General features: G+C 37.0%; 1 protein-coding gene across 4 annotated transcripts in view; it reads right to left on the reverse strand.

The window, feature by feature from the left end:
* Positions 1-9,298: 9,298 nt before the first annotated feature.
* Positions 9,299-14,199, reverse strand: part of LOC139977584 (histamine N-methyltransferase-like) — a 34,419-nt gene continuing 29,518 nt past the window's right edge. For all 4 annotated transcript variants that reach the window (XM_071986984.1, XM_071986982.1, XM_071986983.1 and 1 more), the window contains 2 exons: positions 12,296-12,610; positions 9,299-11,372 (listed from right to left, as the gene is read on the reverse strand). In XM_071986984.1, the coding sequence (XP_071843085.1) occupies positions 11,011-11,372; positions 12,296-12,610 (677 nt within the window). In that variant the 3' untranslated portion in view covers positions 9,299-11,010. The remainder of the gene's footprint in view (positions 11,373-12,295; positions 12,611-14,199) is intronic.

Genomic DNA, 14,199 nt, shown 5'->3' on the forward strand with positions numbered 1-14,199 from the left:
TTGCATGTCGCACATCTTTAGCATGTCGCACATCTTTAGCATGTCGCACATCTTTATCATGTCGCACATCTTTAGCATGTCGCACATCTTAGCATGTCGCACATCTTTAGCATGTCGCACATATTTAGCATGTCGCACATATTTAGCATGTCGCACATCTTTAGCATGCCGCACATCTTTAGCATGTCGCACATCTTTAGCATGTCGCACATCTTTAGCATGTCGCACATCTTAAGCATGTCGCACATGTTAGCATGTCGCACATCTTTAGCATGTCGCACATCTTTAGCATGTCGCACATCTTTAGCATGTCGCACATCTTTAGCATGTCGCACATCTTTAGCATGTCGCACTTCTTTAGCATGTCGCACATCTTTAGCATGTCGCACATCTTTAGCATGTCGCACATCTTTCGCATGTCGCACATCTTTAGCATGTCGCACATCTTTATCATGTCGCACATCTTTAGCATGTCGCATGCAAGTCTTTAGCAACTCCACGCTATGATAGCACTATGGTATGCCCTTTTCTAGCTTCCAATCACCGACCACCTATATCAGAATGTTAAATAACAGAGAAAATAAACATTCATATAGTCAGGAAAGTCGAATTTTCCAAACAAAATTTAACTTATACCGCAACTTTGGGGAATACAAGAGCCACATTTATGTTTGATATATATACAAAAATAACCAGAATGCAAAGAACACACTTCAATTCAAGTAATACAACAAAAAGCATTGAAATGTGAAAACAATTTTCGCATTGGCAGCATATGACCGAAAAGGATACTTATAGTATTCTTCTACTCAGCATTCAGATATTGTGTTTACAATGTTTTCACAATTTGACCCCAGTCGACCTAAAATTACCTTTGATCTCTACCAAATTCCACAGGTTTCTTCTACTCAATGTCGTACCATCAATAGACTAAGCACCTGTACAAGCTTCCTCTCTTGATAATATCCTTTGCACAAGGTTTTAACAATTTTACCTACAACCAAAGCAATATCCAATAATCTTCTTTCGCTCAGTGTGATACACCTACGAACTAAAATTAGATTAGTCAAATCTGTCTCTCCTTGGGATATAATGTTGAGATTTAATGACAGCTGTTGAATCCAAGGTACTTTTGACCTCTAGTTATACCTATAGGCTCCCTGTACTCAAGTTGGCACACAAACATATCAAACGTGAGATCTGTTAAAGCTGTTCGTCAAGTATATCAGGTTAACCAGGGTTTCACAATTCCACTCATTTTAGGAGATGGCAACTCCCAATAACTTCAACGAGCAACGTATAGGAATTTGTATGCCAACTTCCCTAATGCTCAGATTATATTCACAAATTATATCTTTTAATGAATGTTGGACTGGGCTATCATTTTAAAGGAGCTATACAGTGAAGCAAAGAGTAACATCGATTGAAAAGTGTACCAAAATTCAATGAAAGACTCATTGTTGTTTTTAAGAATTATTATTTATTATGAATTCACGGATTAGCAAATGTTTGAATAAACTTCAAATATATATTATAATGCTCTCAACAATTCCCAAAGGAAATGTTTTAAATTAACAAACGTTATGGCCATGTTAGCATATCTAGCGTTTCTTGGGGTCACAATGCGGTCCTCTAACCGATTTTCAAATACGTACTATGGTGTTCTGAAACTCTTCTTGAATTTGTATTTACTCTTACCGTTCACGATATGGATATAATGTTTGGATGCTAAAAATGTGATCGATATGTAAAGATTGCTATAAAAGTGTGGCATTTCAAGGGTATACTGCATGTTGAAAAAGTAGGCATACCAGTACGATAAAAAAAAACGTTTGTAGTCCATGTCACCTGTGCTACTCGTCAATCTCCATCAAAACCTTCCAGTTGTATTCTATTTTTCACCTGAATTTTCACTTATTGGTTTAATGATAGCCTTTAGATATGTGTACACTTTGAGTCTGATAAATACTATTAAGTATAGCTTGATGGCTTGGTACAGCCAATATGACAAGCAAAACTAATTACCAGATACTTTTTAAATGATCGAAAAACTGTACACTTCACCACGTTTAATATGTGTTTTTTGACATCCTCTAATCCTTTCAAATTTATGTTACATTGAATATTTACACTTGTACTTTTCCATTGATGTATGGCACATTGTATTATTTTCTTTTGGGACTCGGGAAAACTTTATCAAACCTAGCACTTTTGGACAAGGAATTTGCTCTTTTCGCAAAAAATTCCTAAGCGCTCACGTGACTGCAGGTCACCCTGTGATGCATATGTGCGGAGTCGGTTGAGGAAAAATTTCGATCACCCTACTCACTTCAAACACTACGCCAATACTACACTCTGTTATACTGTTAATATCAAAAGTTCAAGAAGCCAATGAATTGTGTAGTAGGAGGTTGCAAAAAACACTTCTGAAAACCGAAATTTAAGTTTCTTTTCCTTTCCCAGTCATCAAAACGACGAAAACGTACCAGGCTTTTGGATTAATTTTGTAAATAGCACCCGCAAAGATTTTCTCGCTCCCGGGGTTTCCCACCGTCTGCAGGAATATATATGTTCAGTGCACTTTGACACAAACACGTATTATAGGCAGTAGTACATGTCTACGCAGAGGCTTAATAACGGATAGCATCTGAGCTGTTTACTGCTCATCTAGTTCTCTGTGTACTGACTCTATTTTTCAGAATAGATCATAGTGAAATGTGCAAATAATATAAATGCAGATAATTAAACCCACCTCTTTAATTAAATTCTTCAGGTATGCATCCAAAGCCCAGTATGACAATGACAATGACCCTAGTTCAATGCTTTCCATGTCTCGGTTTCAGTGACATTCCTGCTGTGAAACCGAGACATGTAAGTATTTAAATTGGCGTAAATATTAGCTTGGCTTTGTATGATTGATAGTTTTTCTGGTGGTTTATATGGTAAAAGGATCCCTCTTTAACTGATTTTCATGACCTTTGGTGGAATAGTTTGCCATAACGAATGAATGATATTATCTGCTTATTATTTTGTTATTGGTTTTACATTATTTAATTGCCATTTCTCTCGAGATTGTTTGCTTGCTTGCAGAATTAAAATTTAGGAAATGATTTTGATGAAACTTATCAATGTCTTTGAGGACATTTTTCGGCTGCATGTTAAGTCTGCACAGATGACAGCCAAATAAGAAATCAAAGGATTAAGCACCTGTTTGTATGCTAAATGAATTAAAACCTCCACGTTGACTAGGTCTGTACAATATGTGTGGTTAGTGAAGTTCATTATATTAAGGAGATATTTATTGGCATTTTCCTTCAATTAACACATATATGCATTTGACATATGACGGCCGAATTGTTCCTCTGAAGGGCCACATGGTGGGACTGGGGTTGAAGGCTCCCTGGTTAGAATTTGAAAGGCCCTGAAACTTATAGGGGCTAACTGTGTTGGTTTAATCAAATAAATAGAATAGTTTGCATTTTTTGTAAATTTATTACATACATAAACAAATATTCTACCACTACAATATACCTATGGTCTGCTAAGTTACCGGTTTATGTATTTAATTGGCATTCAATATTTTGCCAGTAAATGTCAACAATGTTGGGCCTGCAAATACTGTTTTGTGTTCAAAATACCGTAAAAGGGGCTTTCAAAGTTGGCTTCTTTATTGCTTAAGAGTTATACAAGGCAGATACTTGTTATTGTACATAAACTGCTATATAATAAGCAATATATATGATGTACCCTCGGCCGGTGCCAAACACGTCATGCTTAAATTGTTGCCAGGGGTGGGGGTGGTGGTTCCATCGTGGACCTGAGTTTAAAGCCATACTTTCCTAATTGCCATGGAATCATAAAGGGTGCTAGAGTTACTTAATAGTATATTGATCTTTATTTCTCATTGTAAATAATCATAATAAACAGTTCAAAATGTTTGTCGATTACAGCAGAGGCCAACATCATTTGAGTTCATCAGAAGTCCAACACTGAAAATCCTTATCATAACTGGTATGAACATATTATTTGGCACTGTTCTACATTGAGTAGTAAACACTTTTAGTTGAAGCAGACATTAAGAAAAGTCAGTTTAGGTAAACAGATATGAAATGTTGCATAGTAATAAAAACTCCAAAGCCAAATTCAGAGTCATTCTAAGGACCTCTCTATAATATAAGTACCTCTTGGACATTGGTAGTGTTCACAAGTGAGTGTGTTCACAGGAGAGTGAGAGCACATTCGGGGCAAGAAATTCCAGAGCCTTGTGGATTTCCTTCTTGAAATGTGTCAAACAGAAACTTATGGTAATTAATATAGTAATGTAAGACTCACTGCAACATTTTTTTTAAGCAGTACTGAAAAACCTTTTAGGTTCCATACTGGAAGTCAAGGAACCTATATAGTCAGGTTAGCGTGTGTGTGTATGCGTCTGTGACACTTGCTTGGGTCCGTCATAACTTGATCAGCAATGGAGTAACGGATATTTGTCATACTAGATATGCATATGTATTCAAATGAGAAGGTGTGCCACGTTGTGTTTTGCAATGACGTTATGAATACTAATGAGGTATGGGGTCAAAGCAAAATTTTTACATTGCAATTACTCTGCAACCATAAGTCGGATTGTAGCAAAACTTGATATACAGTTGTTACTTAAAACCTGGTGCATGTAAGCCTTAATTGTTTGGGACCATCTGGGCCCCAAACAATTCAGGGCCCATTTTCGGGCCGCGTGGGCCCAACTATTATTTCCACCTCAAATGAATTTTGGGACACATTCTTTATGCCCGATATTTTTTGAAACCAGTTTGGCCCTCATTTTTTGTGCTTCAAGTTTTGAGGGCAAATATATTTTTGACCCAGTTTGTTTGGGCCACATTTTTTGGAACCATTCAGACGTACAATTTTATCTGGACCATAGTGCCCGTTGGGCTCTCGTTTGTTAATTTTTCTCTATTCGCTGTGTGTGTGCGCGCCATCTTGCTCATATATGCATGCTGGCAATATACACACTCACTTTTTCAGCATGGCAGGGTGAAAATGACATTTAACCAGTGCATTAGATCTTCTACGTTGTTGCTTCACATAGTATGTGTTTGTTGGTCGTTATATAATTATCTGATATTTCCAAGGACTTGTTCTTCCACAGTTAAAGGTCAACAAGGCACACAATAAAAGCTTCTAACCAATGATGTGATTGAATATATATATAGGGAAGGTGAAAGGTCAACATTTTTCAAATATTGATAAACTATTATGTTTGTTATGTTCAATTGTCATGAGTAGATTTACCATAGTGATTATGGTACTGGCCAATGATTATGGTAGGTCAACAAAATTCAAACACTGAATCCTTGTAATTTTGTGAGTGGCAAGTTGGATGAATACCACATATATGTCTATTTGGAATAGACACAAACTTCAGTCTGCCTCTCCAAGTAGAACTTGTTATTGATTTTAACCACGGTTGACGAGGGGTTGGAAACAGATTTGGAGGTTGCCTTAGGTTCATAAAAGGGATCAAGTGGGTGATGCTCCAGAATGACTACAAAGACAGTTTGCTTTGCTGTTTATTTTAAGATTATTTTAAAATTGGAATTTCCAATCAGAAAGTACATCTTGCCTTGTAACGCCAGTACAGTAACCATACCGGTAGGTATCATAGCCAAAGTAACGCATATTTACACACAGACCTAACGTCTAACCTTGACCCGTGCATTGATGAGCGCGAGAGTCAAAGTAGACGCTAACAATGGAAACAATAGCTTAAAATATCTAGCTACGCCGCGGGCAAAATTGTCTGCCAGGAATAGTAACAATAACGTGAAAGAAACTCTACGGGTACTCTATTATTAGCTCGATTGACAGTGTTCATTGTAGCATAAGTTTATGACTATAGCATGTGGTTCCTGCGAATAATTGTGCTTTAGAAGTTGGCTACAGTATAGTTTGTACGTTGAGTTTGCCGCACTAATGCAAAGCTGACATATTGTGCGATGTAAAGCTAGCGAGTTGTAAAAGTGCAAGGGTTCTTCCCACGTGTGGGTTTGATAAAAATTAAACTAACAATTTTTTTTTTTCCAGTCGTGATAACAAAACTGCAAGAATAGAAACTTGAAACTTGCTGTATATTTAAAATGAATTTACAGTTTTGCAGGGGGAAACATTTTCTTACAAATTTGTTAAATAATAATTATGCTGTGATGTTGAAATCACGTTTGTTCATTGCTTAAAATGTAGGAGGTGTGACACCATTCAGGGTTGGGACTCTATAGAATTGCGATTACTCGACCACAATTAAATTGGAGTCGCCTAAGCTTATATCCAACACTAACAGTGTGTTGGTCTGTCCAGATATAGGCTACTGCAAAATTAAGTGGGTTACGTGATCAATGAATATATTTGGTTGTTTAGTTTGTTACTTCGAAAAATCACATCCGTGTACTACAAAATACTGTACTATAGTAAGAAAATAAGTGGTGTTTATGTATCTTTCAAATATCGGTAATTCGAGTGTTACCTGATCATAGTCATTAGAAATACCAGTACAAAAATGTCTTGGTACCACACAACACTATAATGCTGATCTCTGTATTAGCCATAATAAAATCTACAACAGTGTCTGTATATCTTTACACCTTGTCATTATTCTGTATAATTCTTCTAGAGCTCGATAAAGTATGTGCCATTTTGATCCTGGTAACATGCTATCGAAGAAGGACATAATATGTAAAGAAAATAGAAGCGGCTTGGCAAGATTTCTTGCAATTTAGTTGTGCATCATTAGTAATAGGATGCTTTAAGAATATTTATTGCACAATGGATCAACTAGCCTATATCGCTTGTCATTGATGCAGTTAATGAAACATTTTAGATACCAAATCAAAAGATATCTAGAAATTTGCCAAGAAAATTTTTCACATTTACTACATGTTTGTGAGGGGGTAAAAGGGGGGGGGGGCAGCAGTGTATGTCTGTGAGTCTTTGTGACGATGTATCTTGTATACACTATAACTCGACAAGGAAACGATGGATTATTGTGTACGCTTGGTGGACGGATGACCCAAGGTGCTCATCTCTTGAATATTAATGAGTTTATTGGGTAAAAAGTCAAAATCTTCGAATTGCAATAATTCTGCAACTGGAAGTTGCATTTCTTCCTAACTCTATATTGGTTGCTGGTTTCTAGTAGGTGCATTTTTTGTGTTTAATAATTGGACATGCATATTAATGAGGGGGTGAAGCTTCACATTATATCGTTAACAATATTTTGTATGATTTACACAATAACTCAACAAAATAATGATGGATCATTGTCATACTTGGAGAGGAGATAGCTCATAGTGAGTATAGATGAACCATATTGTCAAAGGTCAAAAAATGAAATTACAATAAATTTGCAACTGGAATTCGATTTAGTTTCCTACTAAAGTATTGTTATATATATGTTGATGACGGATGCATGTTCATGTGTGGTCAATTTATATTTTGTATATTTATTAAGGGAGGGGCTTGATATTGTTATATTAACAACAGTTTGTATGGTACATAGGCTATTAACTGAATGATGGATATTCACCATGCTAAGTAGTTAGATCAACCCTATCGACTTTCCTGTTCATATCAAAATATTTAAGACCAAAATTTGTACATAAGCAAGGAACCCCACACGATATGGTATTCTATACTTCATTGTAATATTTGAAAAAAACTCAAAAGTTGCAATTGTCACAACTATTGATATGTACGTCATGGTAATAACGCAGTGTCACGAATTAGTGACATGACGTGTCAGCAAAAACACTTAATTTGAGTCAATAGTGGAGTGACTTGCTTAAAACGCTCAAGATTTTTTTTTAATATTATTATTATTTTCGGTTTTTGACAGGATGATCACACCGCTTCACCACTTTTATGGGAAGATTATAGTCTGTTTTCTGTCAAGTCTCTTTATATCAGGGGTTCCCTAACTGGGGTGCATGAACCCCCATGGGGTGCGTGAGCCCATCCCAGGGGGTTCGTGAGACGTTTCTGAAAGTCAAAACTAGAGTACTTTTTTGTTGAACTAAAACCTGAGATATCATATAATTTAGTGAGATACAAAAGTCGTACCTATCGACAAACTCTTTTCGCGTTCCATACGCATATGTTGCCATAGTAGTACCTTACCATGCATGTGATAAATAACTGAATTATGAAACAGACACAGGCTGTTATGCGTATTATAGTATAATAATGACTCAGATCGTGTCTCGCAAAGTTGGGGGTTCGTGGACAACTCTGATATCCACAATGGGTCCGTGGGGGGGGGAGGGGGGTGGGTGGGGATACAGTTATGGAAACCCTGCTCTATATAAAAGCTGAGGAAGAGAAGTTTGGAAGAACAACAGATCTTGTATCTGACTTATCTGGTGGCTTCATTTTGGGTGTTAAAGACATAAGGATCAAAGGACTGTGTATCCTGCATGGAAACTGTTTTCCTGTTTTCCCAAAAGAGCCCTGACCAAACTAGTAACTAACATGAAAAGTCTGTAAAACAGTTTGGCACAATCTTAGATATTGTGATTGACCATGCTTTTCTTAACCAAGAAACTGTGCCAACCAGTAAAGCTCTTAAACTAATTGGTATACACAGTGGCGGAGCTAGGGGTATTGGTCAAGGGGGGCGAGAATGGTCTTTAGGGGCGCTTTCGACACTATCTAAGCGGAGCGCCACCACAGGTTGGCGCGGAGCGCACAGAATTTTTTTGAGTAAAGATACTCCCTAGATCGCCGGAAATGACCCTTTCCGGGCCTTGCTAATTTGCAGATAAACGAAGAATAAATAGGTATCATCGCCATTTGTGATAACTCGGAACTTTATATGGGTGTTGAAAGTACATGCGCTTCATCACAATCCCTGTGGTATCTTTGTGGGTGCTCATGTTTTCGTAGCCCTGACACAATGCCTGTTGTGCCTATTAGGTATTTTGGACCAAATGCCAACAATACCACATCTTGTCAGACAATTATACACCAACAAAATGTGAAAAATGTCAATAGGTAGATGATAGCGCAATAAAAAAAAGTCAATAATCGCGAATAAGTAAAAAGTGGTAAAGCTGAAAAGGGCGCCAGCAGTCCATTTGAGTCCGTCAGGGGGGGGGGGCATCCGCCCCCTGACTGTATGGACGCTCCGCCACTGGGTATACAGTATAGCAGCATAGCCACTATGCTCATTTGCATTCTGGTTTTAGTGGATACTGGTCTTCTTATATATCTTGTGACTGCTATTTTAAAAGTGTATAAAAACTCACAGGAAGTACTAGTATCAACTTTCATTTATTATAGTTTGCATGTTGGATTTAACAATAGTTTATAAAACATTTCAGACATTAGACTTAGTTACTTATACTTCCACCGCATTTACTTATATGGCTAATCCATCTCGTGGTTTCTTTTACATTAAAAGATGGTTAAAACAATCATTAAAATTTCTCTGCTATTCGAAAGTACTCACCTTAATTACACTTGTATCAGCATACTGTGTCTGTAATTCAAACTACTAACTTGATAAGCAGGGCAGGTATACAAAGCAAAACATTGTTTTCAAGGGGTATAACACCACAGAAGGTGTAATTATCATGACAGAGAAGAAAGGAAAATGGGGAAACCTATATGGAAATTAGCAGATTCTTTGTATCTCATGTTCAAATCAAATTTTTCTGTATTCAGTTTATTATGTGATTCTTCTGCCATTGCAGTTTTATGTATGCAATGCTGGAATATGGTTGCCACAGAAACACCGTTTGTTGTCAGGGTTTCAGTAACTAGGACATAAGTTTTTTAATTTTACATATTTTCCTGCTTCGGGTTTACCACAGGCAGTCTAAAACACATCATTTGCCATATCCCTTTAAAAAGGGAGAACAATTTGCCACTTTTGCATTAGAACTCTGTGAATCACGGATTTACGTAACTGATACCCTAACTTGTGAAGAGAGTGCAATCAATTTTTTCTTACTTCAATGGCTTTATAACTAAGATTCATTAAGTGTTAAGTAAATCCATATTTTCCTGTGCCATATTTACTCCAATCTATTTAATCCTCTATGCAGGTTAGGTGTCTTCTGTGATTTCTGTCATGTGACTAATTCTGTTGATTGAGTTATGCATTATGATTATTTGCAAATACTTTAACTTTTGGCAATATCATATATCAAGTGCAGTATAGGCTATGTATTTCTGTTCTCTCTTGGTGGGGACATGTAAGCATGGGACTTGGATTACTAATTCATACATCGTTTACAGTGCAAGAAAACTCACTGAAAGAGAACGTTCTCTTGTCCTGTCAAACAATTCATATACATATAACTGGAATTGTGATTGGTGGTTCTCCTATACATAGCAACAACTTAGCAGGCCATTTAAGTATAGTATTCTGGGATGACAGTGCAAAGCTTTAAAGAAGCTATAAAGTGCAATCCACTTCCCTAGACTTAATTCACGTGATGCATGTCCTTTCATTCTATTCTACTATAATTCATAATTTGTCCATGGAATTTGGTAAATATTTAGAAAAGTCCTGAAATTATGTGAAGATCATAAGGCAGCTGCGTGATGGCAGAGAAAACTCATACCGTATAGTATTAATTTCAGTATTTATAATATTTTAATAAACACACTCACACACACACACACGCACACACACATACATGATTTTATCGTTTAATACACACGCATGTTTGTGTTTCATTCAGACCGAGGACCCCATTGTATTTTCCATTGTTCAAATCCACGTACCCTAACTTTAACAATACCCCATACAATAGAATTCTTCCGAGGACGTGGTGATTCTTTAGAAATCACAACCGATGACCTGAAATTCTTTTGTTCAAGTCCTCGGTCAGATAGAAAAACAAACGCACACAAACGCACATATATATATATTTGATTTTATCGCTTAATTTTAATATTCCTAATACACTAGTAAAATTTCGCCCTGCACCATTATTTTAAGCTGAAAACAAATTATTTCGGTGTAGATTTCTCAATAATCAGTGCGCCACAACTGTTATCTAACAGTATCCGACCACTTTCGCGATACGTGCAATCCCCATTCTTTAGATATTTTTTGAATTTGGATACCATTTCAGGAGAAGCGGTTTGTTCAAAATCTTTCACATGCGTCAGAAAATCAAGCAGTTTTTTACCATCGGCACTACCGTCTTCAAAAATAGAAGATATATCCACAACAGTACGTAACATAACAGTTTTAAAGTTAACACTTTCTGTTTTCAAGAACTCTTCGACTGTTTTCGAATTAACTTTCTCAGCTGGGTGATCCGTCAACTCCGGGAATTGTTCTGGCAGTTTCCAAGAACGGTTGTGATCTGTTCAATTAAACAAGAAATTAAAACGATAAAAGAGAACAAAGAAATATCTCTTGAAATGAATTTTGGTTTACAGCATATAATCTAAAAGGCACAACCAGTGGAACTTGTGAGTTTCCTTTAACTTCGAAGCAAATTGTTAAACTCACTGTGAAGTTTGTACCAAAACAAATCCACTATTTTGATGTACTTGCACTTTTTTAATTAAAAGTTATTTTTTAACTCTATCAACAATATGATACTTCTTTATTACAGGTTTCTCATTTTTTCAACAAAAATCACAATGTATTATTATAACAAAAGAGACTTATTCATTCAAAAAAAATAACTGTAAAAGGGGCCCATTCAGGTATTTATTCAATACTGTATATACTTCAGTATACGTATCAGAACAACGAAAATTCCAGGGCAGATTGCAATAATTAACAGTTTACTCGTGAAAGTTTAATTGAAGAAGAAAATCTCAAACACGGTGTCTTCTGGCTTAAGCCAATTAAAATCCTATTTGGAGCGATATTATTAGTTCGCGTTTACAAAATGGCCGGGGCCTGTATGGCCAAAGATATATTTGAAAAACTGAGTAACATTTTGCAATATCTGTTATTACACCCGATACACATAGAGAACACAGTTACTACTGTAAATCTTACAGTTTTGTACCACAGTAACTTACTGGATCGTGCTATAATTCGGTAGCATGTGCTATTAGAATTACAGTAAGAACTGGGGATGTGTAATTCCAACAAATCCAGTTGTTTGGGATTTGATGGAATTACAAATATCCTCAGTTCTTACTGTAATCCTTATAGCACATGCTACCGATTTATCAGATTTGTCAGCACGGGCCAGTATTTACTGTGGTACAAAACATTGAGATTTACAGTAGTTACTGTAATCTCTGTGTGAATCGGCTGGTTAGTCACCTGCTGTTACTACAATTAGCAACAGTCCGCCGTCTTCCAGATACTCGTACATATTCATGACTTCTCTCCTCCAATCTTCCATGTAATACAACACGGAAATGGCATTGATGAAGTGAAATTTCTCCGAACCTGGTGGCACTTCACTACAAAACTCCTCCCACGACTGATGATGAAATTTCCATGTGGCACCTGTGATTGGTTTGTCTGTAACAATCTGCTGGTAGTTTTCGATGGCATCTCCTGGCTCTAACGCCCTGTTGAATATCTTTGGATAATATGCAGACCACCGTCTCACAAAATCATAGTCAATTGTTCCTGTAAATTGTAATGAAAGTCGAGAGGTGCCTTGCGCTAATATCAGGAAAATATTAATTATAGATTAGCTTTGTTTAATGAAAATGATCCTGTGCACCGAATTGATTTTGATAATAAGTCAGATTCCTGTAGGAGAACAAGCTGAAATATTGCAAAACATATAAAGACAAAGAAAGACAGTTATATATAGTGCGACTTTAACGCCAGCGCTTTCTTTTCTATACATCTTGGCAGCGGCATGAACGATATCATTATCACCCTGGAAGGCAGTTATATTGCGACGCTAAGCAACTACAACAGAAAACTGGAGAAGCCAAAAGGCTGTTGCCTTGCACTTAACGTCGAGTCGCTATTTCGTTAAGCATTGTATTCGGGATCTGAGTGTTTGTGTCTTTAGTTTTTCCCCTGTCCTATAGGGACCTTGATGGGGACTTCAGTGTCCCTCCTGATCCTTTTTTTCTACTAAACTAAACTAAACTTCTGTTGTCTCTTACATTATAAATTAATCAACTTTTTGATCGTTGCTAACGCAAGGTAGTATCAACATGTGTAGGGACCAAAGATATAATACTGCCCTCTATTGTATGATTTTAAAACTACACGCGATGTTTTTAACCCAAAGATTCCTTTCGGTCATCTATTGAAAAGTTTCGGAACCTACAAGTGTGCATCTCTGGCATTACGAGCCTGTCAGTGTTATGCTGAAGTGACCACCGACATGACATCAAATACACTATGGAGGCATCAAGAACAAGGTCGGATGCCGGGTACAAAAGTATCTTTAGAATCCGTTCTCTTACCCTTCATATCCTATACATATAAAACAAATTTAAAAAAATTGTGATATATCCCATATTTTCCCGGGCCTCCTGCATATGTCACGAGCCTCGGTTAACCCCGTTAAGTTGTAGCTCCCTTGCTATGCCACCACCCCTTGCTATGCCACCACCCCCTTCAACATATCAACGACTCGAGGAGACTGTATTGACATTATCCCGAGTTATAAATAGAATATGTTCTAATGAGACTCACATATTGTTCCTTACGGATTTTTTTAGTAGCCAGTCTATTGGGTGTATGGAAACAAAATCCATATTTTTTTTTTAAGGCACAGTCCTAGTTCGGAAATTTTTCATCCTATGATTCAGGAGAAGTGAATTTTTGAACCTCGCGCCAACTGAATTAAATCTATTTTGAACAGTGGAGAACGATGAGCGACTGTGACGTCATCTCGGCACTTCGTTTCCGGGGCTGCAGGGACGCTATCATAAGCAAGCTACACTATTAAAATTTCTGAAAGTGAAAGAGCGATTTAGATGGACATTTCTCGGTGAAGTGGCAAACTAGCAATCTTTCGGAGAGTTAAAACGTTCCAGAATTACTTTACTAGTATTTGAGAGATTTTTTAATCAAAGCTGTATGCGAAGTCTGCACACTTTCCTGTGTACTTAAGCAAGGTCATGCTTAGAGTGATATATTTTGCATTCACAGCCGTACGCTTAGTCTGTGCACACTCCTTTGTACTGTAGCAAGGCGTAGTTAAGAGTGATATCTGTTGTATTCACAGCCGTACGCAAAGTCTGTACTCA

Source organism: Apostichopus japonicus, chromosome 12 (assembly GCF_037975245.1).
Source record: "Apostichopus japonicus isolate 1M-3 chromosome 12, ASM3797524v1, whole genome shotgun sequence".
NCBI classification, from domain to species: Eukaryota; Metazoa; Echinodermata; class Holothuroidea; order Aspidochirotida; family Stichopodidae; genus Apostichopus; species Apostichopus japonicus.